The 27,275-nt window shown below is 58.0% G+C and overlaps 1 protein-coding gene and 1 long non-coding RNA gene across 23 annotated transcripts in view; one reads left to right on the forward strand and one right to left on the reverse strand.

The window, feature by feature from the left end:
• Positions 1–27,275, reverse strand: part of ABR (ABR activator of RhoGEF and GTPase) — a 235,714-nt gene that overhangs the window by 3,035 nt on the left and 205,404 nt on the right. For 5 of the 22 annotated variants that reach the window (XM_028835841.2, XM_077969718.1, XM_077969713.1 and 2 more), the window contains 7 exons: positions 6,270–6,329; positions 5,860–5,969; positions 5,073–5,212; positions 4,835–4,891; positions 3,989–4,123; positions 2,938–3,043; positions 468–691 (listed from right to left, as the gene is read on the reverse strand). In XM_028835841.2, the coding sequence (XP_028691674.2) occupies positions 468–691; positions 2,938–3,043; positions 3,989–4,123; positions 4,835–4,891; positions 5,073–5,212; positions 5,860–5,969; positions 6,270–6,329 (832 nt within the window). Of the gene's footprint in view, positions 1–391; positions 692–2,937; positions 3,044–3,988; positions 4,124–4,834; positions 4,892–5,072; positions 5,213–5,859; positions 5,970–6,269; positions 6,330–25,053; positions 25,366–27,275 lie in introns of those variants that run through there. The other 17 variants (XM_015118163.3, XM_015118166.3, XM_015118164.3 and 14 more) reach the window with 6 other exon arrangements.
• LOC114673030 (uncharacterized) lies at positions 1,061–7,191 on the forward strand. The gene is made up of 2 exons (XR_003723572.2): positions 1,061–2,827; positions 4,758–7,191. It is a non-coding gene; the product is annotated as an uncharacterized LOC114673030 (long non-coding RNA).

The raw sequence follows: 27,275 nt of genomic DNA on the forward strand, positions 1-27,275 counted from the left end.
CACAGTCTGACCCCCGCTCTGGGTCTTGCAGGAATCCCAGGGAGGCCTCCTGCCCTTGGAAGCAACCTCAGAGCTTCCATGTGTGAGGACAAGGACCCAGCATCTCCCCCACCCCCGGGCTTGCTTTCTGAGACCGAGGCCCTCCTGAGAATGCAGCCGGCATCTGGGACAGACATTCTCTGGGCCCTGGTCTAGGTTCACGCATTTGTTTTGGCCTGGGAGGGGCAGAAGTGTCTGCAGTCCTGCCTCCCTGGTGACACCCCACAGCCCATCAACCGAGCTTCCCATGAGGGAAGAGGCGTGGAGACTGAGCTGTTCTCTCTCCTCCTGAGGGGGCTTGTCTCACCCTCTGCCAGCCATGGGCCTGGGCGGTGCTGGGGGGCCGGGGTACCTGTGCCATGACGTCATGGGACCAGAGTCACCCTCTGCCAGCCACGGGCCTGGGCGGTGCTGGGGGGCCGGGGTACCTGTGCCATGACGTCGTGGGACCAGAGTCACCCTCTGCCAGCCACGGGCCTGGGCGGTGCTGGGGGGCCGGGGTACCTGTGCCATGACGTCGTGAGACCAGATGTCGGCAGCCGAGGTGACGTGTGCTTTGCTCTCCACTTCTGAGGGTCTCAGTAACGTGGGTCCAAACACGGTAGCCAGGTTGTGAAGTGACATTTTGTTGATGGGCTCCTTCTCGGCAACCCTAAAAAGGAGAAGATTTCGGGGAAGAAAGAAGCCCTTTCTCCGCGGCCACTCGGACGCCGGGACACTCGGCCCTCGCTGTAGGAGCTCCTGAACGACTCCTGGACGGGGGTCACCATCTCCCTCTCCTAGGAGTGGGGACCTCCCCCGGGGGAAGGGGACTCATCCAGGAGAGCAGGGCCCAGCCAGGTGCTGGGTTCTGTGCTGACATCTCCAGCTGCTGGGCCCTCCCGAACTGACGGTGAACTGCCAGAGCCAGGGAGCCACAGAGGCCAACCCCAGCTCCCTGGCCTGAGAGCAAGTGCTGCTCTAAAAACTTCCCCTGTACCAGCTCACACTCGAGGCAGTCCTTTGAGGTGAGTACGATTATCATTATCCCCATTGTTTAGATGAAGAAACCCAAGTAAGGAGGGCGTAAGTGACTTGCCCAAGGTCACACAGCTAGCAAGTGGTAGAGCTGGGATCTGAACGCAGGTGGCTGCCTCCAGGACCTATGCTCTTAACCGCTCTGTCACTTACTCCTATGCTAAGTGGTCCAAAGGAAGAGTCAACCTGGGTGAGGCAGGTGAGAAAGGTAGGCAGGGCCTGGAGCCCAGCAGGAGTCCTTAGCTAGACCTGGGGCTCTGCCAGCTGTGCTGGGCCAGGAGCAACCCTACTTCCAGATGAGCCAGGGACTGCCCCCATGCCTTTCCGGTCCGTCTCGTGGGACCCAGGGCTGCCCCGTGCCTCTCCGGAAGGAAGGGTCTGCCTCGTGGGACCCAGGGCTGCCTCCTGTGCCTCTCTGTCTGCATCGTGGGACCCAGGGCTGTCCTCCCTCCGGATCCCCCCCTGCTTCTCTTGCTCAACAGGCCAGATGCTCTGCGATGCTTCCCTGGGGTAACAGCAGGAGCTGCCATCAGGGCTGGTGTCCAGGCAGGCCCAGGGTCAGCAAACACATCAGAGGGGCTCTGGTTCTCCTTCAGTCTCAGAAAATGTTTCTGGGCTGAGACCCACCCAGCCTAAGCAGCGCCTCTCACCCCTCTCCATACCATCATTCCCACCCTCCAGGCAGGAGCTGTGGCCGCGCCTGCTTTGGAAACAGGCAAACAAACACTGTGATGCCAACAGGCAGCTGTGCAGCGGGGCCAGCCCCTCACCACACACGCGCACACGGCCCAGCCAGGGGCCCAGATGTGGGAACAGACTGTGCCCAGTTCCCAGGGTGGAAGTCGAATGAATTTTCCCTTCTCACTCCTCCCCACAAGGCTTGCCAAACGCTTTCGGAATTGGTCAGGGCTCTAGTCCTGGCCAAACCAGAGGAAAAATGTTTCATGATGGGAAAAACAAGACACCAGCCCCGGGCGCGTCCAGGTCTCCGCTGGCTCTCCCGAGCCTGGCCCGGCTGAGCTGCAGCAGGGGGCCTGGCCCTGAGTTGGGGCTGAGCTCAGGGAGGAACTGTTCTGCAGAGCAGTCTGAGGGGCTCCCTGGTCCTGGCGTGCAGGCGGGTTAAAGGGACGCCCAGGGACCACCTCCCCACACAAGCCTGAGGACCTCTTCAGGGCCACTTTCAGTTCTAAACTTTGCTATGGGTACAACCAACTTTAGCCACTCTTGGTTGGACCTGTCTAGAAAGGGTGGTGGGAGGGCAAGAAAGGTCTGAATTTAGGATCTGGAAGTTGAGGGCTCTAAGGACAGATCTGCTACTAACCCAAGCAAGTCTCCGCCTGGTGTGGGGACTCAGTTTCCCTATGTCAAGTGAGGTGTGGGCCAAGACCAGTGCGTTTCACCTGTTTTGACTGTGGCCCACAATACAGCCCGTTGTAACAGTCCACACGCCTCCAGGTAACTGAACAGCAGCACCTGCACTCAAGGCTTGCAGTGTATCCTACTGCTGTCCGTTCTCCACTTCATTCAGAAAAGGCTACACTGGTTAAATGAACCACCAGTAGGTCAGGACTCACTGATTATAAAACCTGCCTACAGTCCTAATACTATCTGTTCTCCATTCACTTACAGAAGGCTGAATGGACTCAATGAACCACTGGTAGGTCAAGGACCCACTGATTATAAAACCTGCCTGCAGTCCTGAGCATTCTGTGGTCAATATTTGAGGTTACTACTCGTTACGGGACCCAAATATTTCTCAACACAGAAAAACGTGAGTGCAAGAACTTGGAGAGCAAACTCTCACCCCCCACAGACAGCCCAACAGAGGCAGCGCCCACGCGGAGGGACTGAGGAGGTGGGGCCGGGGCCCCTCCCTGTTACCTTTTCAAGTGTTCCAGCAGGAAGAGGAAGGTGATGAGGTTGGGGTCGGGCAGGGAACGGAGCAAGTGCATCATGCAGTTTTCCTTGGCAGCAGGGTCTGACAGGGCTGTGGGAGAGAAGGGCCAGTGTGGCGTTCAGCTCCAGGGGCTTCCCACCAGAGCCCCTGTGGTCATGAGGCTGTGGGCCCCTGCAGGAGACCCCAGGCTTCCAGGCGTTTGGGAAGCAGATCCCACAGGGGAGGGCCTCGTGTCTGGGTGGGCTATTAGCAGCTGCTTCCTTCAGGAGGCCTCACCATGACTGGTAACTCAGCCAGGAGGCCGGCTGGTGGGAGCAGACCCCCTTCCTGCAGCCGACTGCATGGGCCTGGGCGCTGGGGCATCCCGGGTCTCCTAACAGGACACCCCCTGGTCTGTGTGGCTAAAGATGAAGCCAGTAGGCACATATCCTGCCAGTGGTGGATTCTGTTTCTCAGCCCTCTCTGCTGCTGGCGTGTGGGTGTGAGCAACCTTCCGCGGGGGGGCTGAAGCTCTGGTCTGCCCCAGGAGAAGAAAAGGCTGAAGGGATGCCCTTGGGGCTGGGTTTGGCCCAGGTGGGTGGAGGCAGAAGGCCTGCTGGCCGGGGCCCTCAGCAGAGGTGACAGGACGGTGTGTGGTCTCGCTGGAAGGCTCAGCACAACCAGTCTCAAGTACCCTCTGGCTTGAACCAGCCTCCTCCTCGGCTCTGGAATGCCAGCCTCTGGCCACTCGCCTCAGGGCAGTCTGCCCTGGATGCTCGAGCTTTCGAGCAAGAGGCCAATGTCCAAATAGGAAGCAGAGGGGGCTGCCCATGGGGACATCAGGGGCAAGAGGCAGGCCAGAAAGGGCCCAGTGTCTGCACCAGGTCCTAGCAGGCCACACCTCACCCTCGGGCCCCTCAGCCACAGGCCCCAGTGCACTGGAAAGGTCAGCCAGCAGAGGAAGCCACAGATATTTCTCCTGCTGATTACTTCTCCGGGCAGGGAGTCCTGGCTCAGTCCGGCCCAGCCGAGCCCTAGGAGCCCTCAGGGCCTCACCGATGCCCTCCATGAAGGCTGGGTAGAGTCGGTCCGTGAGGAGGGGCTCAGGCAGTTCCCGGAAGTAGAGCTTGAGCGTGCCGGCGATGGCATTGATGTCCATGTCGCTCAGCATCAGCAGGATGTCCTTGTTATCTGCAGGGGTGGGGCCGAGGTCAGACAGCCTTAGCTGGGCCGGCGGCCCTGTTCCATGCCCCCACCCACTCCATCTCTGGTTCTGGTCTGCCCCGGAAAGGCAGGACATAGAGAATGCCCACAGGTGTCTGTGGGTCGGGGTCGGGGGAACGGGGAGACAGCCTGGGGCCATCTGCTGCGGCTGCTCGGGAGAGGGTGTCTGGGGAGTGAAATTCATCACCCAGAGTTCACAGCCACATTCATACCGTGCGGCCTGCACCTGCCTTCCAACGGGAACCTCCCCATCGCTAAGCCCCTGTCTGGAAGGCACTGCACGCTTTTCACACGTAAAAGCACGTTCCCACAAAGCCTCAGTTTCTAGGCTGCACAGAGGAGCCAAGGCCAGCAAGTTCCCAGGCCCCAGCCGGTCCTCCACTCCAGGCTCCCCACAGATTCATCCTGCCTGGTCAGTGCAGGTTTCTTGACAATTGGGTGTGTGGTTGCTGCAGCATGAACCAGCAGGAGCAGGAAGGAGAAACCAGAAAGGTCAGGCCTCACCATGGTGGACTATGCAGAGGCAGAGCTGCCCCGGCGGGGACTTGGGGCCCTGGAGACAGCAGTGCAGGCTCAAAGCTCTTTCCCCGCGATTCACTAGGCACCCAGGAACTAGCAAGAAAGCCAGCCACGCAGACTCTGGTTAGATCTGAGTTTAAGTCCAGAACCAAAACCCACAAGCTGGGTCATCCTGGGCAAGCAAGTCGGCCCTTCTGAGTTTCTGCAGTTCCTTCCCTGCAGCAACGGACAAGAGATTCGCAGGGAGCGGATTACGTGAGAAAACGCAGAAAAAGCACCTGCCACAGGGACTCTGAAACAGACCAAGGCTCCTCTCCAGGAAGGCTCCTGGTTCTCCCGAGCTCTCCCGTCCATCCCACCAGCCTGCACCCACCCCGGCTGGGCCTTCCAGACTCACTGGCATCGAAGACGGCCTTGAGCGCCTGGATGTCCGTGGCCACGCCTGATATCCGGTAGATGCCAACCTCCTCGATGCCCCTCTTCTCCACCTCCTCCACGCACTGCCGGACGATGTAGGGCACCTTGGAGCGTTCCCGCCTGGGGTGGGGCGTGAGGATGGGTGGAGGGCGGCCCCCATGACAACTCTCCCGTAGCAACCCCCACCCAGCACACCCGCCCCCGGAGAGCTTCTAGCATTTGGAATGGAGAGACGGGGCAGGGGGGCGGGGAGGGCAAGAAAAGGGCAGAGAAAGAGGCCACCGCACCCCACCCTAGCCTGCCCACCCGCGGCCTGCCTGCGGAGGGGCCGCGAATGAAGTGGGCAGGAGAAGGTTTGGGAACTTGAGACGGTCAGGCCGAGACTCTAGGGAAAGAACGCCCCCCAGATTCAGACGCTTGTAGGAGGCCCGGAAGGCAGCCCACACGAGGAGGTGGGTCAGGCCTGAGACAAGGGGCTGGGGTGGCGATGAACTGGGGGATGCATGCCCTTTCCCGAGGGGCAGCCAGTCCCTGTTGGTGCCGAGCCCAAACGTGGGCCCCCGGCTGACAGAGCTTCCCGCTCATTACGAGGAACAGACGATCTGGGATCTCACAAGACACCTTCCAGCATTTCAGTGCCGGCTCACGTGCTTCTAAAGCGACTGATTAGGTGCCAGGATGGGCCTAGGCGGGGAGGGCCAGGGGCCCAGGTTGGTGGGGACCAGGGGCACCGACGCCAGGACTGGGAGACTGGAGGCAGCACCTACTTGGTCACCACGCTGATCTTCACACCGAAGACACCGGTCTGCTTTTTGGACGGGGTCCTCTTCAGGCTCATATCTCGGCTGGTGAATTTCATGGAAAATTCCACTTTGATCTGGTTGGGGGGTGAGGCAGGTACAAGTTCCCCAGGGCGTGAGTGCCCAAGGAATGCCCCCAAAACACAGGGGTCCCCTCCCCAAGACTGCAAACGAGGGCTGGCTCACACCCAGGGCTCCCTCAACACCTGCAGGACGGCACGGGCAGGGTGTGGGCAGGAGGGGAGGGGGGCTGGGCTGCAGGGAGGTCCAGGCGGCACAGCAGCCCCAGGAGCGGCCAGAGGGCCGGGCTGCCCACCCGCTGCACAGATGTTCCACCTCCCGGCTCACCCGGTTGATCGTTCCCATCCCCGGCTCACCCCGTTCATCTCAATCACGTCTGTGTGCCAGTTCTTGGTCTCCACAGTTTGTGGGTCCAGCTGCAGAGAGAGAATGTGGGTGAGGGAGGTGCCCACTCGGAGGCCAAGCCAGAGCTCTCCCCGTGGGTCAGCACTGCTAAGAGCCAGCGACACAGTCAGGAAGGCGATGTGAGCAGCTGGGATAAGCTGATGTTTACCTGGAAATCAACCCTTCGGGGGGCCCTAGCCCCCAGGCCCCTGTGGCCGCCATGAGGGAGGCGGGGCACACCCTGTTAGGCACTCCTGCCCGTGACACCTTATTCACTCGTGACTGCCAGCCCGGGATATGCGTATTATTACCCCATTTCACAGATGCAGAAACTGAGGTGCACAAAAGGTAAGCACCTGATTAGGAGGTGCTGGAGCCCATCAGGAGGGAACCGGCCTATCCGAGTCAGGAGCCCATGCTCAGGAGGCCGCCTGGGTTTGAATCCCAGCAAGTTTTAAACTCACTAAGCCTCAGTTTTTCCATCTGCACACGGGAGCCAGCAACAGAACCTGCCTCCCTGGGATTGCTGTGAAGATTCAGGGAGGCAACTTGGGTCGAGCCGTCAGCTCCCAAATAAGCAAATCCTCCACAGGGGAAGTCCCCAGGCTTGGGCTGGAGCCCAGGGAGGTGCAGACCCTCCCTGGGTCAGGGGAGGTCAGAGGCACCCCTCACACAGGACTGTTTCACGTTCTGTTTCTGTAACTCGGGGTCTGCCTTCAAGCCTGTCTGCCTGTGCACCTGTGAACTAATTCTGAGCAAATATGCACCCTGGCACATTCTAAAGTCAACATCTGAACATTTCCAAGTTTAAATAGTTGCAAAGAGTATGATTTCCAGAATCATGTCAATATTGCCATCCTAAAATAAAAGTGTTACATCGTTCCTTCCCATGGATTCAGTGGGATCTAAATACCCCAGCGACGTGATACCCGCACTCATCCATTTAAAAACTACACAAGGCCAGGTGCAGTGGCTCATGCCTGTAATCCCAGCACTTTGGGAGGCTGAGGCAGGCGGATCACGAGGTCAGGAGATCGAGACCATCCTGGCTAACACAGTGAAACCCCGTCTCTACTAAAAATACAAAAAATTAGCCGGCGTGGTGGAGGAGGCCTGTAATCTCAGCTTTTCGGGAAGCTGAGGCAGGAGAATGGCGTGAACCCGGGAGGTGGGGCTTGCAGTGAGCAGAGATCCGGCCACTGCACTCCAGCCTGGGCGATAGAGCGAGACTCCGTCTCAAAAAAAAAAAAAAAAAAAAAAAAACCTACATGAACAAGCTCTTCTTTCCCTCACAGAGCTCCTGGATCTTCTCTCCTTGAATTTGTTTCCATTCCATTTCTCCTAAAGAATGTTGTCCTAGGCCGGGCGCGGTGGCTCAAGCCTGTAATCCCAGCACTTTGGGAGGCCGAGACGGGCGGATCACGAGGTCAGGAGATCGAGACCATCCTGGCTAACACGGTGAAACCCCGTCTCTACTAAAAAATACAAAAAAAAAACTAGCCGGGCGAGGTGGCGGGCGCCTGTAGTCCCAGCTACTCGGGAGGCTGAGGCAGGAGAATGGCGTGAACCCGGGAGGCGGAGCTTGCAGTGAGCTGAGATCCGGCCACTGCACTCCAGCCTGGGCGACAGAGCGAGACTCCGTGTCAAAAAAAAAAAAAAAAAAAAAAAAAAAAGAATGTTGTCCTAGTTTATACTTTTATATTTTCAAGTCCTTTATTCACCATTATATTTTACTTCCACAAAAAAATCTGTATACATTGAAAACAAAAATTTCCAGAGATCACAAGGTTCCAAATATTCAAAATATATTCAGGATTAGTTAGTACCATGATTGGCAGTAGACAATCAAAAAGATGGCCAGGCATGGTGGCTCACGCCTGTAATCCCAGCACTTTGGGAGGCTGAGGTGGGTGGATCACCTGAGCTCAGGAGTTCGAGACCAGTCTGGCCAACATGATAAAACCCTGTCTCTACTAAAAGTACAATAATTAGCCAGGTGTAGTGGCAGGCACTGTAGTCCAAGCTACTACTTGGGAGGCTGAGATGGGAGAATCGCTTGAACCCGGGAGATGGAGGTTGCAGTGAGCCAAGATCGAACCACTGCACTCCAGCCTGGGTGGCAGAGTGAGACCCTGTCTCAAAAAATAAAATAAAATAAAATAAAATAAGCCTACACATTATACATTTTATTTATTTTTTTCAGACAGAGTTTTGCTCTTGTTGCCCAGGCTGAAGTGCAATGGCGTGATCTCGGCTCACAGCAACCTCCGCCTCCCAGGTTCAAGCGATTCTCCTGCCTCAGCCTCCCGAGTAGCTGGAATTACAGGCGCCTGCCACCACGCCTGGCTAAATTTTTTGTCTTTTTAGCAGAGACAGGGTTTCTCCATATTGGTCAGGATGATCTCGAACTCCTGACCTCAGGTGATTCACCCGCCTCGGCCTCCCAAAGTGCTGGGATTACAGGCGTGAACCACCGCGCCCGGCCTCATTATACATTTTCATAAATATTAAGTAGTAAAGTAACTTTTTGGTGGAATTCTCTCTCAATGAGATGGGCGGAACATTTTTTGTTTTAGTTCACGTATCTATATGTTATTTTTTGCTAGAGTGAAATGAGGTTCAGCATCAATTCTGTTCATGTTTCTGGTTTTGTTGTAAAACATGCAGGTGCAGTGGCTTCCAGCTACAGGATCGCTTGAGCCCAGGAGTTCGAGACCAACCTGGGCAACGTAGGACCATGTCTCTAAAATGAGCAAAAAAGATGTGAACAATGAAACATTTTGTTCACATAAAGAAGTAGATGAGGTCAAAAAGAGTCTTATTACAGCCGTGTTACACCATTCTTTAACCTCTTTCCATGCTATCCGCCTTAAATCGCATATATATCTATCACTGAAAACTACTTGAAATGATCTCTCAGTTGAAAATGAAGTCCTCCATCAGTTTTGTGGAAGGCAAAGAACTGGATACCACCTGACTTTTGAAAAGTTGTAAGTGGCCACTAGAGTCTTTTACTTTCTAAGCACCAACCCCAGCGTTTTTTTGTTTTTGTTTTTTGTTTTTTTTTTTGAGAGAGTCTTGCTCTGTCTCCCAGGCTGGAGTGCAGTGGTGCAGTCTTAGCTCACTGCAACCTCTGCCTCCCGGGTTCAAGCGATTCTCCTGCCTCAGCCTCCCGAGTAGCTGGGATTACAGGTGCACGCCACCACACCCGGCTAATTTTGTATATGTAGTGGAGATGGGGTTTCACCATGTTGGCCAGGCTGGTCTTGAGCTGCTGACCTCAGGTGATCTGCCCGCCTCGGCCTCCCAAAGTGCTGGGATTATGGTGTGACCCGCTGTGCCTGGCCACTACCCCAACATTTCTAAAAGCCCCTCTGTTCCTCACCCAGGAGGTCTGGGCACCCTGGGCCCAGCCCCCACAGCGAGCCTCGGCCTCTCCTCTGCAGAGGACAGGATGGCGAGATGCCGGCTCTCGGGCAGATGGGCTTTCTGGCAACAGCACCTATGTGGCAGCTGAGGATCTGCAAACTGATTTCCTTAAAACTCTCCTGCCCACGTCACCCTCAGAATGTCTCTGTGCACTCTGAGGTGTGTGCGTGCCACGGTTTCAACACTGTTGCTATAACAGGCCACTGTCATCACGGAAAGGAAACTGGATCTGGGTCAGCCTTGGGCTTCCTGCCGCTCGATGTAGGTCCTTCCCACATCTTCTATCACCCACACACCGGCTGGGGACAGGTGGTACCCAAGCCTCCGACGGGGTCTGGGTCTGCACTTGGTTTGCCCTGAGCCCTGCATTTGGGGCCAGCGGTGGCCCAGGCCCTGTCTTTGGCTGTTCCCTGCCCAGAGGAGAGATGGACCCAGAACAGGAGACAGAAAAACTCAGGCACGTGCAGAGAACCAAGCACCCCTCGGGGAGAACCACTGCTCCGAGCACCTCTTCACACACGGGAGGTGTGAGGCCGCCACCTGCCCGGCTGGAGGCAAGGGTCCTACAGGGTCTCAAAGGAAGCCCCAGTTCTGGCCTCGCTTTCCCGAAACCTCTCTTCTCCCCTCTACGCTGCTTTTGTTCTTTGCAGACCCTCCTGGACCACACAGGCTGTCCTCGTAGTTCCTTCGTCTCATCTGGACACGGGGCCGGGCCTGGGTCTGTCCCCAGCTCTGTCCCCCAGCAGTGGCCACACAGGGTGGAGGGATCAAATGCTCTTTGTCAACTGAGATGCTACCCTTAAGAGAAACATTCTGGAACGGCCATGCCCTCTTACATTTCTTTCTTTTTTGAGACGGAGTTTCGCTCTTGTTGCCCAGGCTGGAGTGCAATGGTGCGATCTTGGCTCACTGCAACCTCTCAGGTTCAACCAATTCTTCTGCCTCAGCCTCCCAAGTAGCTGGGACTATAGGCGCGCACCACCACACCAGGCTAATTTTTGTATTTTTTAGTAGAGACAGGGTTTCGCCATGTTGGCCGGGCTGGTTGCAAACTCCTGACCTCAATGATCCACCCACCTTGGCCTCCCAAAGTGCTGGGATTACAGGCACCCGCCACCACGCCTGGCCAATTTTTGTATTTTTAGTAGAGATGGGGTTTCACCATGTTGCCCAGGCTGGTCCTGAACTCCTGACCTCAGGTGGTCCGCCCGCCTTGGCCTCCCAAAGTGCTGGGATGACAGGTGTGAGCCACTGCGCCCGGCCTGTATTTATTTATTTTTCTAGAGATGCGGTCTCGCTATGTCGTCCAGGCTGCTATCTTGTCCGGGGCTCGAGTGACCCTCCTGCCTCGGCCTCCTGAAGAGCTGGCATTACAGGCGTGCACCACTGTGCGGGTTCTCATTTTTTAATTGGCACGTTAAAGTTTTACGTATTTGTGGGGCACAGTTTGACGTTTTGGGACCACCCCTTCTGAAGGCAGGTCTCTCCACACATCAGCATAAGCCTCAGGCCAATTCCACGGCACCTGGTCGGATTCACCCAGAGCCCCTCCTCGGCCCCAGCTTCCCACCACCGGGTGCTTCCTGGCAGCTTCTGCAGGAAGCTGAGCCAAGGGTCCTTCCCGAGTCTCAGAGGGGGACCTGGACACAGCCTGGTGGAGGCAGTGTGCAGCATTCAGAGGCTGATCCGAGTCTTCCATTCAACCGTGTGCACTCGGGCAAGGCCTTTCACCTCCGTGAACTTCGATTTCCTCGTGGAGGCGTCCACACCTGCCTCACGGGGTTGTTACGGAAAAGAGTGAGAGCAACGGACGTATCTTGAGCCTTTCCTGCAAGTCTGACACTGACGAATCCTCTACACACAGCATCTCCGTTCATCATCATAGCAAACGTGTGCGGTTTAAGCTCTCGTGGCTGCTCCCGTCTCACAGATGAGGACGCTGCGGCTTAACGAGAGCAAGGAATTTACCCAGAGAACATCTAGGAAGTGAGAGCTGGGGTTCAAAATCAAGGCCCCCAGCATCCTCTCTGCTGAAACTGCAGAGTGTGTGAAGTCCATGACTGGCAGCTGCTGTAACTGCTGCTTCCTCAGAAAGCGACATCAGGCCTCCCGGTGTGTGTCCCGACCTGGTGGGCAAGACCTGGGTGCTGGGAGGGCACCTCCAGTACAGCCCTCCCACCGCCTCACGCCCGTCACTCCCGCTCCAGCTGCCAGGTTCAACCCTGTGTTCTCCTGGGAGCATCTGACCCAGGACTGCAACTCCTGATGCTAAGGCCCAGTTCTTGCCTCACCTCCCCCAGAGATCCTTCTCGGAGAGCCCCAGGTCACGGTGGGAACCTCTGGGTCCTCTCTGCCTTCCTGCTCCGCTAAGATCTGCCCCTCTGCAGCCTCCCGGGCTATACCTGCTGCTGTCTCACACACTCCAGCCCCTTCTGAGGCCAGGCCTGGGTCACGGGCACTTTCCTAAGCTGCAAACCCCTGAACCCCGGCCATCTTCCCAGTGCCTGCTGCAGGAGTGGCCCTGGTATCCTCTCAGAGAGGCCTGCCTGGCCCCACGGCACCCTGACCACGACACTCTGTCTCCCGGGAGGCCATCAGCCTCCAGAAACCAAGTCTATTTCAGGATATCATTTAAATACAGAGGGAGGGAGGCAGAGGGACAGGGTACATTTTCCAGAGAAATGCTGCTGCCCAAAACTGCGCCGGCTATTTATAACTCCTGGGAAATGTGGACTCTGCTATTTCCTGATGAGATTAGCACCAGGGTGGAGGGGCTGGCCCCTGGGACGTTGGTGGATGGGACACCTGACTGCTCACCCTCTGGTCCCAGCAGTCACCATGTGCCATCCATGGGCCCAGGGGAGCAGGTACCTGGGGGATGTCCGATCACCTGAAGCAGGGAGACAGAGGGAGCTTGTGAAGGGCTAGGCTGGGAAGACCACCAAGGGCACATGAGCACTGGGACCTCCCCAAGGTGGGCCACAGGCGGGAGACAGAAATAGGCCGCAAAACATCATGGAGCCAAAGGCCGGACGAACGACTGGGCCGGGGCAGACGAGGGAGCCAGGGGTGGATGGCTTAGGGGTAGATGAGTGGGCCATGGGCAGACGGCCAGGCAAGGGGTAGACAACTGAGCCAGGGGCGGACGACTGGGCCAGGGGCAGACAAGTAGGCCAGGCGCGGACAACTGGGCCCCACATGGTCACTGAGAGCAGCTCAACTATTTTCTTCTTTTTTTTTTTTGAGACGGAGTCTCACTCTGTTGCCCAGGCTGGAGTGCAGTGGCGCGATCTCGGCTCACTGCAACTTCTACCTCTGGGTTTGAGCGATTCTCCTTCCTCAGCCTCCCGAGTAGCTGGGACTACAGGCACGAGCCACCACACCTGGCTAATTTTTGTATTTTTAGTAGAGACGGGGTTTCACCATGTTAGCCAGGCTGGTCTCCAACTCCTAACCTCAGGTGATCCGCCCACCTCAGCCTCCCAAAGTGCTGGGACTCCAGGCGTGAGCCGCCACGTCTGGCCAACTATTTTCTTTTTGTCTGGGCACTTAGCCATGGTCAAATCATGACTGCGCATTCAGACCTCTCCCAAAGAGAAACGCTGACCCTGGGGACTCATGTCCAGGAGACCACCGGGTCCCCTGCGATAAACACCCAGCAGGCAGGGGCACCAGGTTGAAGTGGGGCTCCGTCACCTCCGAGGGGCAGGAGTGAAGACCTGAAGGTGGGCGTGGATTCTCCACCAAGAATCCCAGAGGTGGCTGGGGGAGGTCACCTCGTCTTTCTGGACTGAAACGACCTCACGTTTGGGGCAGGAATCAGCAAAGTGGCCTCGCAGCAGGGAGCGGATTCGAGGCTCCAGGGCAGAGGGTGCTCTACGCACACCTGAGTGTCGTCCAGAGCTGAGTTTCAGGAACATCCTGGGGATGCCCCTGAGGGTCTCAGCCCTTCCCCCTGGCCCACCTCTCACCCCCTGGGGCAGGTGACCCCATTTCTCCCGCCACTGCCTGGAGGGTTGCTCCCGGCCAGCGCCATTCTCGGATTCAGGGGCAGGCTCCCTCCAGTCTCCACTCCTACTCCCTCGGAGGTGGCGGAGGCCCCATTCCAACCCGGTGCCCCTGCCTGCCGGGCCATGCTCTCCACTCCAGCAGGCAGCTCGCCCCAAAGTCTTTGGTGGGTTTCCGCCACCTCCCCTCCCCCAAGCCCTCACCCAGAGCCCTTTAATCCGCAGCGAGGGGCTCTACCCAAGGCAGGTGGAACTTAGAACTGGCCACGGGGGGCTCTCAGTGGAGGAGGAGGCAGAGGTCCCGAGCGGCCTTCAGTAGACGTCACTCGGGATGTGATTCAGGGGCTCACTGGACGATGGGAACCTGAAGACCACATTCGCCAGGGCCCCAAGGGCTCCCAGACCTCCACCTCCTTCCTGAAAGCTGCTTCCCTCAGGAGCCCACTCAGTCACTCCCACCGCCCAGGGTCAACCCCCCGAGGAGCCCTGCTTCCTGGGCACAACCCTGCCCTTCCTCTCACAGCTGGCGCTCCTCTACCCTCCGCCCTCTGAGCCCTGGCATCCCAGAAGGTGGGAGGGCTTCCCTCAGAGGGGGTTGCAGAGGTTCATAAAAAAAAAGTGCTTCTTCGGCCAGGTGCAGTGGCTCACGCCTGTAATCCCAGCACTTTGGGAGGCCGAGGCGGGCCTCGCCTGAGGTCAGGAGTTCGAGACCAGCCTGGCAAAGATGGTGAAATACCGTCTCTACTAAAAATACAAATATTAGCTGGGCGTGGAGGCAGGCACCTGTAATCCCAGCTACTTGGGAGGCTGAGGCAGGAGAGTGGCGTGAACCTGGGAGCTGGAGGTTGCAGTGAGCCACGATCGCGCCACTGCACTCCAGCCGGGGTGACAGCGAGACTTTGTCTCGGGGGAAAAAAGAAATGCTTCTTTACAACAAAGGTGGTGAATCTGCTCCTCGTGAGAGGTGGGACAGGAACGCTAGAAAATTATCCCCGCCGGGCGCGGTGGCTCACGCCTGTGATCCCAGCACTGTGGGAGGCCGAGGCGGGCGGATCACCTGAGGTCAGGAGTTCGAGACCAGCCTGGCCAACATGGCGAAACCCCGTCTCTACTAAAAATACAAAATTAGCCAGAAATCGCTTGAACCCGGGAGGCAGAGGGTGCAGTGAGCCAAGATAGTGCAACTGCACTCTAGCCTGGGCAACAGAGCAAGACTCTGTCTCAAAAAAATAAAAAGAAAAGAAAAGGATTCCCGAAGGACCTCAGTGAAAGACGCACCCAGACCGGGAACCACGTGGAAGGTGGAACTGTGGCATTTCACGCCTGCCCTGGAGGGGCTGTGGAACCCAGGCCCTGAGCCAGACATCGGGTCCGAGGGTGGGCACGTTTCCTGTGGCTCCCAGGCCAGCGGCCACGGTGGCAGCCCGGGCTGGCTTTCCCCTGCCCTCCCCCAAGGGCAGCCCCACACTCAGGGCTGGGTCCCCTTGGGACACCGAAGCCGGCCTGTCATTGGGGCAGACCACAGGCGTGAGAGGCACGGCAGGGCTGGCAAGCTGGCAACGGGGGAGACGGGAGCTGCCAAAAGCCTGGCTCTCCTCCCTCGAGGAGGCGCCGGAGGATTCCGTCAACGTGGCTGCTCCAAGAGAGAGGCAGGGCAGAGAGGGAGGGGCTGCCGTGACCTACCCCTGGCTTCCAGCTCAGCAGCTGGGTGGGGGACACCGGGTCGGGCTCCAGAAACTCTCCCCACATCTTCCCATGGCCTGGCATCCCCACTGCTAGGCCAGGCAGGCTCCGCCTCTCCAGCCCTCACCCTGCAGGGCCAGCCAGGCTCCCTTGCAGCCAAGGTGCCCTGCAGCCAAGGTGTGGCCGCCTGGCACACCCAGGCCAGCCACAGATAGGCGAGGGCTGACACTGTGTCCCAGGGCCTCCGCTTGCCTCCCCTCCGACACCCCAGAACATCTAAGTTCCCCGAGCCTCATGGAAGGAAGGGGTTTAGCAGCTCTGAACGAGGCTTTTGTTGAAGCCAGGTTAGCCTCTCAGCACCCGCGGCAACCTGCCTTCACCAGCGTCCACTCCAGCGCCTCTGCCTGCCCCACGTCCACCCAGGACCTCTGCCTTCACCAGCGTCCACTCCAGCGCCTCTGCCTGCCCCACGTCCACCCAGGACCTCTACCTTTCCTGGCGCCCCTCCAGCACCTCTGCCTGCCCCAGTACCCACTTCGCTTTCAGCCCCCAGGCTGGGCATGGCTGACCTTGAGGAGAAGCAGAAAAAACCCAAACCTGGGCTGCTCTTGGAGGCCCCACAGCCAGGCACATCTCCCCCGGCAGCCTGGGGCTCTGTCTTCCTCAGGGCCAGCCTACCCCACCACGGCCTCCCCACACAGGCAGGCTGGAGGTTTCAGCTCAGAACTGGGCTGCAAATACCAACCAGGAAGCTGGCCCTGCCCCCGCCCAGGGCAGGCCGGGGATGCCAGGGTAGCAAGGGTAGGGGCAGTGGGGCCCTCTTGAGAAAAGGAACAGACCAGGGCGAAAGCAATACAGAGGCGGCCTCAGCAGCCCCTCCTGAAAGGAAAGGGGCTCCCTCAGAGGTCAAAGTCCAAGATGAAAGACCTGCTGTGGTCCTGACCAGGAAGATTCATGCTGGCGGCCATGGGAAGGCCGAGGACCTGTCAGACCTCCACGGGCTCCAAAGCCTCGCGCTGGACCTGGAGTGGTTAAGAAGCATCAACAGGGCGGGGCGCGGCGGTTCACACCTGTAATCCCATCACTGTGGGAGGCCGAGGCAGGAGGATCACCTGAGGTCAGGAGTTCGAGACCAGCCTGACCAACGTGGAGAAACCCTGTCTCTACTAAAAATACAAAATTAGCTGGGTGTGGTGACACACACCTGTAATCCCAGCTACTCAGGAGGCTGAGGCAGGAGAATTGCTTGAACCCGGGAGGCAGAGGTTGCAGTGAGCCGAGATTGTGCCATTGTATCCAGCCTGGGCGACAGAGCGAGACTCCATCTCAAAAAAAAAGAGCATCAACTGCCTTCTCTGAAACCGGCTTCACCCTCCCTGCCCAGGACAGGTGGGCGTGGAGCTTACTGCCGGGGACATGAGGGTCACCAGCAATTCCAGGGCCCAAGCGGGCTCTGAGCGGCCCCTCCCAGGCCTCGCTTTGCTCCAAGTCTCACGTTCAGTGGCATCATCGAGAAGAACTGCTGTGCCTGTTGCTATGCACACATGCCAGGCTGGGCACCACACTGATGCCTGATGGGCAGGAGCCCAGCATCTCCAGACTCCCCCATTCAGGGCATGTAGCCCAACCCCAACCAGCCACGGAAAGGAGGACACCACGGGTGAGAGCTTGCGCTGGGGCTGAGCTGCTGGGTCTGAGTGCTGCCCCTCGGCTAAGCCACTCATGTGACCTCATCTGGGTCACTCTCTGAGCCTCATTCCTCACATATAAAACAGTCTGGGCCAGGTACGGTGGCTCCTGCCTGTAATCCAGCACTGTGGGAGGCTGAGGCAGGTGGATCCATTGAAGCCAGAAGTTCACCATCAGCCTGCACAACATGGTGAAACCTCGTCTTTAGAAAAAAATACAAAAACTAGCCAGTCATGTTGGTACATGCCTGTAGACCCGGGTACCTGGGAGGCTGAGGTGGGAGGATTGCTTGAGCTCGGGAGATGGAGGCTGCAGTGAGCTGAGATGGTGCCACTGCACTCCAGCCTGCGCGAGAGAGTGAGACTCCCTCTAAAAAAACAAAAAAATTAAAAATGTAAAAATTCGAAACACATTTAGGCCGGGCGCGGTGGCTCATGTCTGTGATCCCAGCACTTTGGGAGGCCAAGGCAGGTGGATCACCTGAGGTCAGGAATTTGAGACCAGCCTGGCCAACATGGTGAAACCTCGTCTCTACTAAAAATACAAAAATCAGCCGGCTATGGTGGCGTGTGCCTGTAATCCCAGCTACTCAGGAGGCTGAGGCAGGAGAATCGCTTGAACTCAGGAGCCAGAGGTTGCAATGAGCTGAGATTGCGCCATTGCCCTCCAGCCTGGCAACAGAGCAAGACTCTGTCTCAAAACAACAACAACAAAGAACCCAAACAAACAAACAAACAAAACAGTGTGGATAATAACAGCACCTCGTAGGCGTCACCTCACTTGCGTCACAGGCTAAGAATGATGCCTCGTACTCAGTACATGTTCAAAACATATCATCGCCACAAAACATATCACCACCACAAAACATACCATCGCCACAAAACATACCATCGCCACAAAACATATCACCGCCACAAAACATACCATCGCCACAAAACATACCACCGCTACAAAACATATCATCGCCACAAAACATACCACCGCCACAAAACATACCATCGCCACAAAACATACCATCGCCACAAAACATACCATCGCCACAAAACATATCACCGCCACAAAACATATCATCGCCACAAAACATACCATCGCCACAAAACATATCACCGCCACAAAACATACCATCGCCACAAAACATACCACCGCCACAAAACATATCACCGCCACAAAACATACCATCGCCACAAAACATATCACCACCACAAAACATACCATCGCCACAAAACATATCACCACAAAACATACCATCGCCACAAAACATATCACCACCACAAAACATACCATCGCCACAAAACATATCACCACCACAAAACATATCACCGCCACAAAACATATCACCACCACAAAACATACCATCGCCACAAAACATATCACCGCCACAAAACATATCACCACCACAAAACATATCACCACCACAAAACATACCACAAAACATATCACCGCCACAAAACATACCATCGCCACAAAACATACCATCGCCACAAAACATATCACCGCCACAAAACATACCATCGCCACAAAACATATCACCACCACAAAACATACCATCGCCACAAAACATATCACCGCCACAAAACATACCATCGCCACAAAACATATCACCACCACAAAACATATCATCGCCACAAAACATACCATCGCCACAAAACATACCACCGCTACAAAACATATCACCACCACAAAACATACCATCGCCACAAAACATATCACCACCACAAAACATATCATCGCCACAAAACTGTGCTTGAACTCCCCGTGGCTTCCCGCCGCATTCGCACTAAAGGCCGAGCTCCCTGTCCTGAACCGCAGGGCCCCACATCGCCTGGCTGCCGTCCCCTGACCCTGCGTAATGCCCTACGCTGTCCCGGCTGCTCCCTTCTGCCTCTGAACACACCTGTCTCGGGGTGTGCACCTTGCTGGTTCTTTGGCCTGAAATGCACTGTCCCCAGTTTTTACAGCTGAATTCTTCTTGTCATTTAAATCTTCGTTCAAAAGTGGTCATCTCAAGCCAGGCGTCCCCCTGTCACTCTCTACTGTGTTACCCAGTTGTGTTTATTTTCTTCACAGCATTCGTCTGACCTGCAAGGATCTCACTTGCTGATGGACTCCTCCTGCAGACCGGGTCTCGTCTGTCTCGGGTGCCTGTGTCCCTAGCTCCTGCAGGCCCAGCACGTGGGAGGTGCTCCAGCAACACTCACAGGCCAGAGGAACCACCTGGGGCTTGGGGGAAGGAGGTGACAATGGCTCCCTGCCAAGGTTGCTTCAGGACAGGGGTCCGGAAGCCCTGCGTTCCCACTAAACCCCCTGCTCCTGTGTTCATTGAATGGCTGGCGTTGGCCCAGGGGCAGCCCTGTGACAGACTCTCCCAGGGTGCTCAGGGTTTAAGGTTTAGGACTAGGAATCTTGAGACATGGCCAAGATCATCACATGAACTGGATTCTAGGAGATCACCCTGTTCTGCTCCTTCACTGAGCTGACAGCAGAGAACCAGAGAGGTAAAGGGATGTACTCACGGGCACACAGCAGTTAAGTAGCAGACCAAGACAAGAAAAATGGAAAACCGTGACTCCCACCAGCCTGGCCGCCCTGTCTTCTCTGGCACCTTGTGCCACAGGAGCCTGAGGGCTGGGGACCCCGGAGGCCTCCCCGAGCATAGCCACGGCGTCCAGGCATCGGATGGGAAGGGTGCTGCGGATGTCACGGCTCTGGCTGTGCCCGTCATCGGTGCCAGCCCCGGCTGGGGTCACGGTTCAGGATAGAGATCCCTCCAGATTCCCGCTCAGGAGCTAGTTCCACTGTCTTGAAGCGGGGCCATGGGGATCCTGGGGCCTCCTGGCCTCTCTGCAGAAGCCCTAGAGCAGCTCCATGGGCCCTTCCCGCCTCTCTAGGGCCCATCCTGGAGGGCCCAGTGTCTTCGGCTCACTGGATCCAGGGCTGATGCTGGGTTTCTCCCGGGGGTGGGGCAGGCAGGTCACAGGCACAGGGGACTGTCTGTTCCTCGAAGGTGCCAGGAGGCCGTCAGGACACAAACATCTTCCTGCCCCAGCATGATTTCACAGGGGAAAGGAGGCCAAAAAATAGCACCTGTCGACCACTTCCCAACCACCTGGGCAGTCAGCGAGGCCACTCAGCAGAGAGCCAGGTCTTTCCAGCATCAATACCCTGTGACACCCGGCAGCTCCCCCAAACCCACAGCTGCAGCTCCCCCAAACCCACAGCTGCAGCTCCCCGAAACCCACAGCTGCAGCTCCCCCAAACCCACAGCTGCAGCTCCCCCAAACCCACACCTGCAGGCTTCTGGGCTCCTTCCCAAATGTCTGGGGCCTCCCTGCCTCTGGGTACTACGGCAACACTGGGCTCGGGCAGCTTTGGCCTCTGAGGAACCCCCTCGGTTGGCATGTTCTGCTCGCCCTGGTCCAGAGCCATCCAAAAGCTGGGGCACCACGCCCAGCACCGCTGGCTGGCCAAGCTGTGGGCTGCAGGGAGGCTGGGGAGGACCAGCGCCCTTCTACCCTCCCCAGGTACCAAGAGCAGCACCTTGCCAAGTTCACTCCGAGCAGGGTTCCCGCCTTGGTGTCCACAGCCCCGTCTGAAGTCACACACAGTGTGTGCATGGCGTGGCTCTGTGTCTGGGGGGCCTCCAGAACCTTCATCAGATTCTCAGAGTCCAGGGTTCCTCCTCTGTGGACTCAAGCAGGCCTCTTAGGAGCCGGCCTGGCAGACAGGTCAGGAGAGTACTCATGAGGCCCCAGCAGTGAGTCGTCCCCCTCAGGGGTGGGTAAGTGCTGTGGAAATGAGGGAGGCTCACCCGACCCCACTGCCAACCTGCCAGTCAGCCTGGCTGCAGTCAGGACCCACACAGAGGCCCAGGAAGAAATGGGCTGGTGCAGGGGCCTCCAGCTCTCGGGGGGAGGCACCACTGTAGACCCCTGTCTGTGGCTGAGGGGTCACTATAGGGGGGTGTGTGTGAACAGAGAAGACACACGATGAAGCTTCCTTCCCAGCAGAAAACAAGAAAGGGCGGTGGGCAGCTGGGCTAGGCCAGACTTCTACTGCAGAAGACTGCAAGATCTTTCCCAACGCCCAGACTGGATTATAAAAAAGTAAATGATTGGCCGGGCGCGGTGGCTCAAGCCTGTAATCCCAGCACTTTGGGAGGCCGAGGCGGGCGGATCACGAGGTCAGGAGATCGAGACCATCCTGGCTAACACAATGAAACCCCGTCTCCACTAAAAATACAAAAAAACTAGCCGGGCGAGGTGGCGGCGCCTGTAGTCCCAGCTACTCGGGAGGCTGAGGCAGGAGAATGGCGTGAATCCGGGAGGCGGAGCTTGCAGTGAGCCGAGATCGCGCCACTGCACTCCAGCCTGGGCGACAGAGCGAGACTCCGCCTCAAAAAAAAAAAATAAAAATAAAAAAATAAAAAATAAAAAAGTAAATGAGCCCAAGATAAATCTGTATCTTGTACCCAGCACTTGTGTACCCTCAATGGCCAAGTAAGTGGCAGAGTGAACCTCGGGCGTGAACGTGGTATGCACACCTGGTGCCGTCAGGAAGGAATAAACAATAGGCTCTGAGAGGGGTGGGTTTGTCCTACGGTGGAGACCAAGCTGACAAAGAAAGGGACCCTGTTTTTCTCCACCCCCGAGACTGAGTCTCGCTCTGTCATCCAGGCTGCAGTGCAGTGGGGTGATCTCGGCTCAATGCAACCTCCGCCTCGCAGGTTCAAGCGATTCTCCTGCCTCAGCCTCCCAAGCAACTGGGATTACAGGTACCTGCCTCCACGCCCGGTTAATTTTTTTTTTTTTTTTTTTTTTTGTACTTTTAGCAGACACGGGGTTTCACCATGTTGGCCAGGCTGGTCTCGAGCTCCTGACCTCAGGTAATCCACCCACCTCAGCCTCCCAAAGTGCTGGGATTACAGGCATCTGCCACCACACTCGGCTAATTTTTGCATTTTTAGTTGAGACAGGGTTTCGCCATGTTGGCCAGGCTGGTCTCAAACTCCTGACCTCAGGTGATCCAAGAAAGGGACCTTCTTCTAAGACCATCGCGAGCCTGAAGCTTCCCCAAATGGCCCAAGGGGACTCTCCCACCCCACCCCTCCTCGGTAACACCTCTGATCCTCTCTGAAGCAAAGGCAGCAGCTCCCACCACAGAACACGGGACTCACTGTGGGGCTCAGCAGTGCTGGCGTCCAGCTTAAGAGGAGCTCTTTGGAGGTAGGGAATTCTCGGAACCACATGGCTGTGCCTCCAGGCAGAGACAAGGTTACCTGAAGCTGCCCTCAATCTCCTCCTCAGACCCTGCCAGCTCAGCCTGAGTCCCCGCCCCCGGCCAGCATCTGGCCTGGTCTGGGTCAGAAGCATCTTGGTCTTGTTGCTACATAAGGGCTCAACCTCACCCACAGATAAGTGCTTCTGGACCAGCCTCCCTTCAGGCCCTCTGAGCCTCCTCATGGCTCCCACAAGGGGATGCTGCAGGGGTGGGGGGTTCCTCCTTCAGCCCCTTCCCCTCCAAAGCTCAACCGAGAATCCAGAAGAGGGAAGGACGGGAGGGAAAGCAAGGCACCAGGCCTGGTCTACTTGAGTGTGATTTGAGGCAAAAAAAAAAAAAAAAAAAGAAAAGTAGAAACGCCAAGTTCAATACCGACAGCCCTGGCTGAACCCACAAACCCAGATGCCACGTGTCTCCCGGCTAAATGCTCGCACAACAAGCTGACTGCCAAGTCGGGCTGGAATGAGGCTTCGGCCCCTGAACTCTCTCCTCTGGGGACAAGAACGGCCCAACCACGGGGACCCCCACTGGCACCCAAAGGAGCCTCCGTGAGTGTCCCTGCCTCCTCTCCCCCAGAAACCAGAGGCCCTGCACTATTTAAAGGCTCAGTTCTAACGAGACCTTTCCATATGAACAGATTCTTCAGTCCCAGCCCTGGATGAGTCACACCCCCGCCTCTAGCCTTTAATGAATCTTCAGGTCCGTGCAAGCAGGAGGGCCACGGCTGTTTCTCGCACCCGCAGCATCACTCAGGGCAAAGTTAATGAGGAGTTAATGAGGCGACCCCTCCTGCCAGGCTAAGCAGTACCAGGTGCCCTTCCCTTACCCCACCGAAACGAAACGGCCTAATCCCAGCCCCTCGGCCCAACTGTGAAGCTAGCTCAGGAAAACACCAGGTTAATGTGGCCGAGGACAGAAAGCAAGAGGCTGGCAGGCCCGGCCCCCCAACTCTGCTGCTCACCCGCCGGCCTGCGCACAGCGAGGTGGGAAGCACAGGGCAGACGTCCCTCTGTCCACCACAGCGCTGACCCCCGTTTCCATGACACGGACACACTGTGCCACACAGCACGGCGAGAGGGCTGAATCGCTCGTCACACAGAGCAGCCCAGGGCCAGGGCCACCCTGAGCTACGCTGATGCCAACCCGCTCGTCAGCTCAGCAGCCCGGTGTCTGCCTGGCCGCCGTCCCTGCCCAGAGATCCCCATCAGACACGGAGCCACCAGACACTGCCGGGGCAAACCCAGCTGAGGAATTCCTGAAGGGGCTTCTCAGTTCTGCCGGCCACAAAATGCACAGGGAAAGAACTGAAAGTCTGGGACCCTCTGCCCACCAGGCGCCTCCTCAAAGGGGCAGGTAAACTGGAAGCGCCCTGTTTGGCTGGCACTGGACCCGGAACCTGCCAGGTCAGTTTCTTGCCAACTCAGGTTTGGGGATGGATAGTGAGCTCTGGGCTCGTGTCTGCTGGCCTCAGCAGGGGCTAGGGAGGGGATGAGTCCATGCTGTCGGGCACAGACAGCTGCCTCAGCAGAGGGGCTCTGGCAGCAGCTGGGACCAGCAGAGCTCTGCTAGCCTGGTCCTCAGGGAGGCTGAAGGTGACACAGGGGCCAGTGCAGGACAGCTCAAGTTGCTGCCCTGCCCAGCACTTTCCAGGGCTGATGTCACCTCTGGGAGGTCAAGTATGCCCCACGGCAGGAGCTGAAACGAAACGAGGGGCCAGCGAGCCCAAGATCACCTCGTCCTGGCCAATGCCAGGAGCCCCAATGCCGGCTGGCAGTAAGAGCCTGCAGAGAGGGTCCTGTGAGCCTCAGGGGATCTCAGACCTCCACCGCCGACTGGCCAAGCCCTCCCTTGTGGCTCTCTTGAGGGATGGGTCCAGCCCTGGCCAGCCGGGACTGGCACCCTGGGACCAGATTTGATCTGCAGTTATCGAGCGCTTCCTGTGTGCTGGGCGCTGGGTCTGGCTCTTCCTCAGATGCCCGATGCCAGGGCCCCAAGCCAGCCCCAAGGCAGCCTGCCCAGCTGCAGGACAGTCGGCTTCTATCTCAGATTTTAATCCCAACTCAGGTCTGGGGCTGCAGGGGCACCGGCGGTCTGCCCTGGCACGGCTTGATCTGAGCTGCCTGCTGGGTCAAGAACCCCCTGGCACACCGACTGAACGCCTGGTGTCCGGCGGGCACTGAGCCCGCAGTCAGCTGGGTGGTCCCTGAAGGGAAGCCTGGAGCCCCCGGACCCGGCAGCATCCCCCCACGCACAACCCTGCCAGAGGAAACCTCACACGGTCGGCGCCCCTCAGCAAAGGGGCAGCCAGCAAGGCCCGCTGAACACATGGGTCAGGTTGAGGATGAACAGGGCAGACCCAGAGGCAGGCGTCTCCCCGTTGCCTGTTTGCGCTCCCTGCCTGGAAAGCAGAGTCCACCTGCCGAGAAGAAACCTCCCTTCTCCCGAGACAGGGGCAGAGGCCGGAGCGCCAGGGTCTGGGTGGGGCGGCCCCAGGCGTTCCCCATCAAGTTCAAGCCACTGAGAGCGACGCGCACAGATTCCGCTCTGCCCGGGGACTCCACGGAGGGGATGGGAGCGGGAAAGGCGAGCGGGGGACCCGGCAGCCCCCGCAGCCCCCTCGGCCCCCGCGAGCCTCCCGAGCCCCCCCGGACCCTCCAGCCCCCGCGGGCACCTTGTTTCGGAGCAGCTTGTTGCGCACGCGGCCCCAGAGCCGGGCGCCGGTGTTGCGGGGGCGCTCGCTCCCTGACTCCTCCAGCTCCAGGGGTTCGCGCCCCGCCTTTGAGCTGCAGCCGGGCTGGGGCAGGACGTCGGTCATGCCGGGGGACCGGGACGTGGCGCTGGAGAGAAGGCGCCTGCGGAGCGCTCAGCCCCGGCCGCCAGTCCCGCTAGTTCGCCTAGTCCCGCCGGCTTTCCCCGCGCTCCCCTCCCTCCCTGCGCTCCCCTCGGTCCCTCCCTCCCGCCCTCTGCGTACCTCCTCCCTCCTCCGCGTCCCTCCTCCCTCCTCCGCATCCCTCCCTCCCCGCCCTCCCCGAGGCTGCACCCGGGCTGAGCGCCGCCTCCCCGCCCCTCCGCAGCTCCAACCCCGGGTCTCACCCCTGGCAAGGGCGCTGCTCCTCCCCGACCCCGCGGCCCTCCCTCCACGGAGGCCACCCCACGAAATAAAGTTTACACAAGCCCCACACCCCAGTCCTTCCTCGCTGGGTCCCCGCGGAGGGGCCACCAGGTGCCAGGGCCAGGCGGGGGCTGCATTTTGGCCACAAACAGCGGCCCCCCCCCAAAAGACTCTCACTGCCCTGCGGTCGCACTTGCCCACCCCCAACTTCTGCCCCAGGCACCTTCCTCAGAACCAGCTTAGTGATGGGGCCAGACACTTGTGGACGAGCACTCACAAGCCTCCTCAGGTGAGAAATTTAAGGATAAAGGAGACCTCTAGTGTGGGAATCTCAGTGGGAAGCGGGACACGAGCAAAAGCCCGAAATGACATGGGTCACAGATGTCCAGCCAGAGACGCCTCTCGAGGGGTCACTTTGAACCGTGGCCCTTCGCACCTCACCAAAAAAGATTTCTGCTGCCAGGGGCAGGGGACACCACGGGTAGCCCACCCGCGTCTGTGCTGGGCACCGAGGACACCACGGGCAACCACCCGCGTCTGTGCTGGGCGCCGAGGACACCACGGGCAACCACCCGCGTCTGTGCTGGGCGCCGAGGACACCACGGGCAACCACCCGCGTCTGTGCTGGGCGCCTTGAGAGAAGAGCTTGTTCTTCACCCTCAAGTTAGTGAACTTTCTAACTGCAGACTAGGACAGGAATTACGTCTCCAAGTAACAGGACAAGTTAGAGTATGGTATTCAGAGAAAAGGGAAAGGCTGAATCCCAAAAGGTTAACTATGCAAAACCCAGGGGTATCTGGGACTCAGACCTCTGCAGACCGCCTCACGGCGCAGAAAGGAAACCCGTATTTGCACCGTGGCAACCACAAACCAGGTCTTTCAAATGCCCAACTGCCTGTGAGCCTCACTTTTTTTTTTTTTTTTTTTGAGATGGAGTCTCGCTCTGATGCCCAGGCTGGAGTGCAGTGGCCAAATCTCAGCTCACTGCAAGCTCCGCCTCCCAGGTTTACGCCATTCTCCTGCCTCAGCCTCCCGAGTAGCTGGAACTACAGGCGCCGCCACCTCGCCCGGCTAGTTTTTTGTATTTTTTTAGTAGAGACGGGGTTTCACCGTGTTAGCCAGGATGGTCTCGATCTCCTGACCTCGTGATCCGCCCGCCTCGGCCTCCCAAAGTGCTGGTGATCCGCCTGCCTCGGCCTCACAAAGTTACAGGCTTGAGCCGCCGCGCCCGGCTGAGCCTCACATTTTTGTGATGTTGGTGTTACTGCCCTGTTTTAGAGAGGTGAGGACAGAGGGTCAGGAGTTCCAGTTCTGGCCAGCGTTACACAGTGCCAAGTGAGGACGAAGAGGTCCCCCAAAAGCCCTTGGTGCTCACAAGCACTGTGCCTTACTTTGGAGTAAGGAAAAAGAGCTGGGTCAGGACATCTCTTGGTTGACCCCAAGGCAGGTGGGTCAGAGTCCAGAGACAAGCCCTCGGCATCTGGCGTCAATGGTCAGGCAGATGTCAGGATTTCTCTGGAGGCCTTGGTGTTTTTTGAGAAATGGGCGGCTTCCCGGCATAGACAGCTGTAGTCAGAGCTGCCCTTCATGGAAGGCTGGCATGGACCAGGCACGATGGATGACGTCACTTAATCCCTCCCAACTTTATGAAGTCAGTTCCAGCATCCCCACTTTACCTTTGAGGAAACGAAGGGCTCTGACAAGCTGAGCTACGTGTCCAAGGCCAGGACAAGCCAGAACACAAACGGAGGTCTGGCTAACTCCAAAGCCCACACCCCTGT

Source organism: Macaca mulatta, chromosome 16, assembly GCF_049350105.2.
Source record: "Macaca mulatta isolate MMU2019108-1 chromosome 16, T2T-MMU8v2.0, whole genome shotgun sequence".
Taxonomy (NCBI): Eukaryota; Metazoa; Chordata; class Mammalia; order Primates; family Cercopithecidae; genus Macaca; species Macaca mulatta.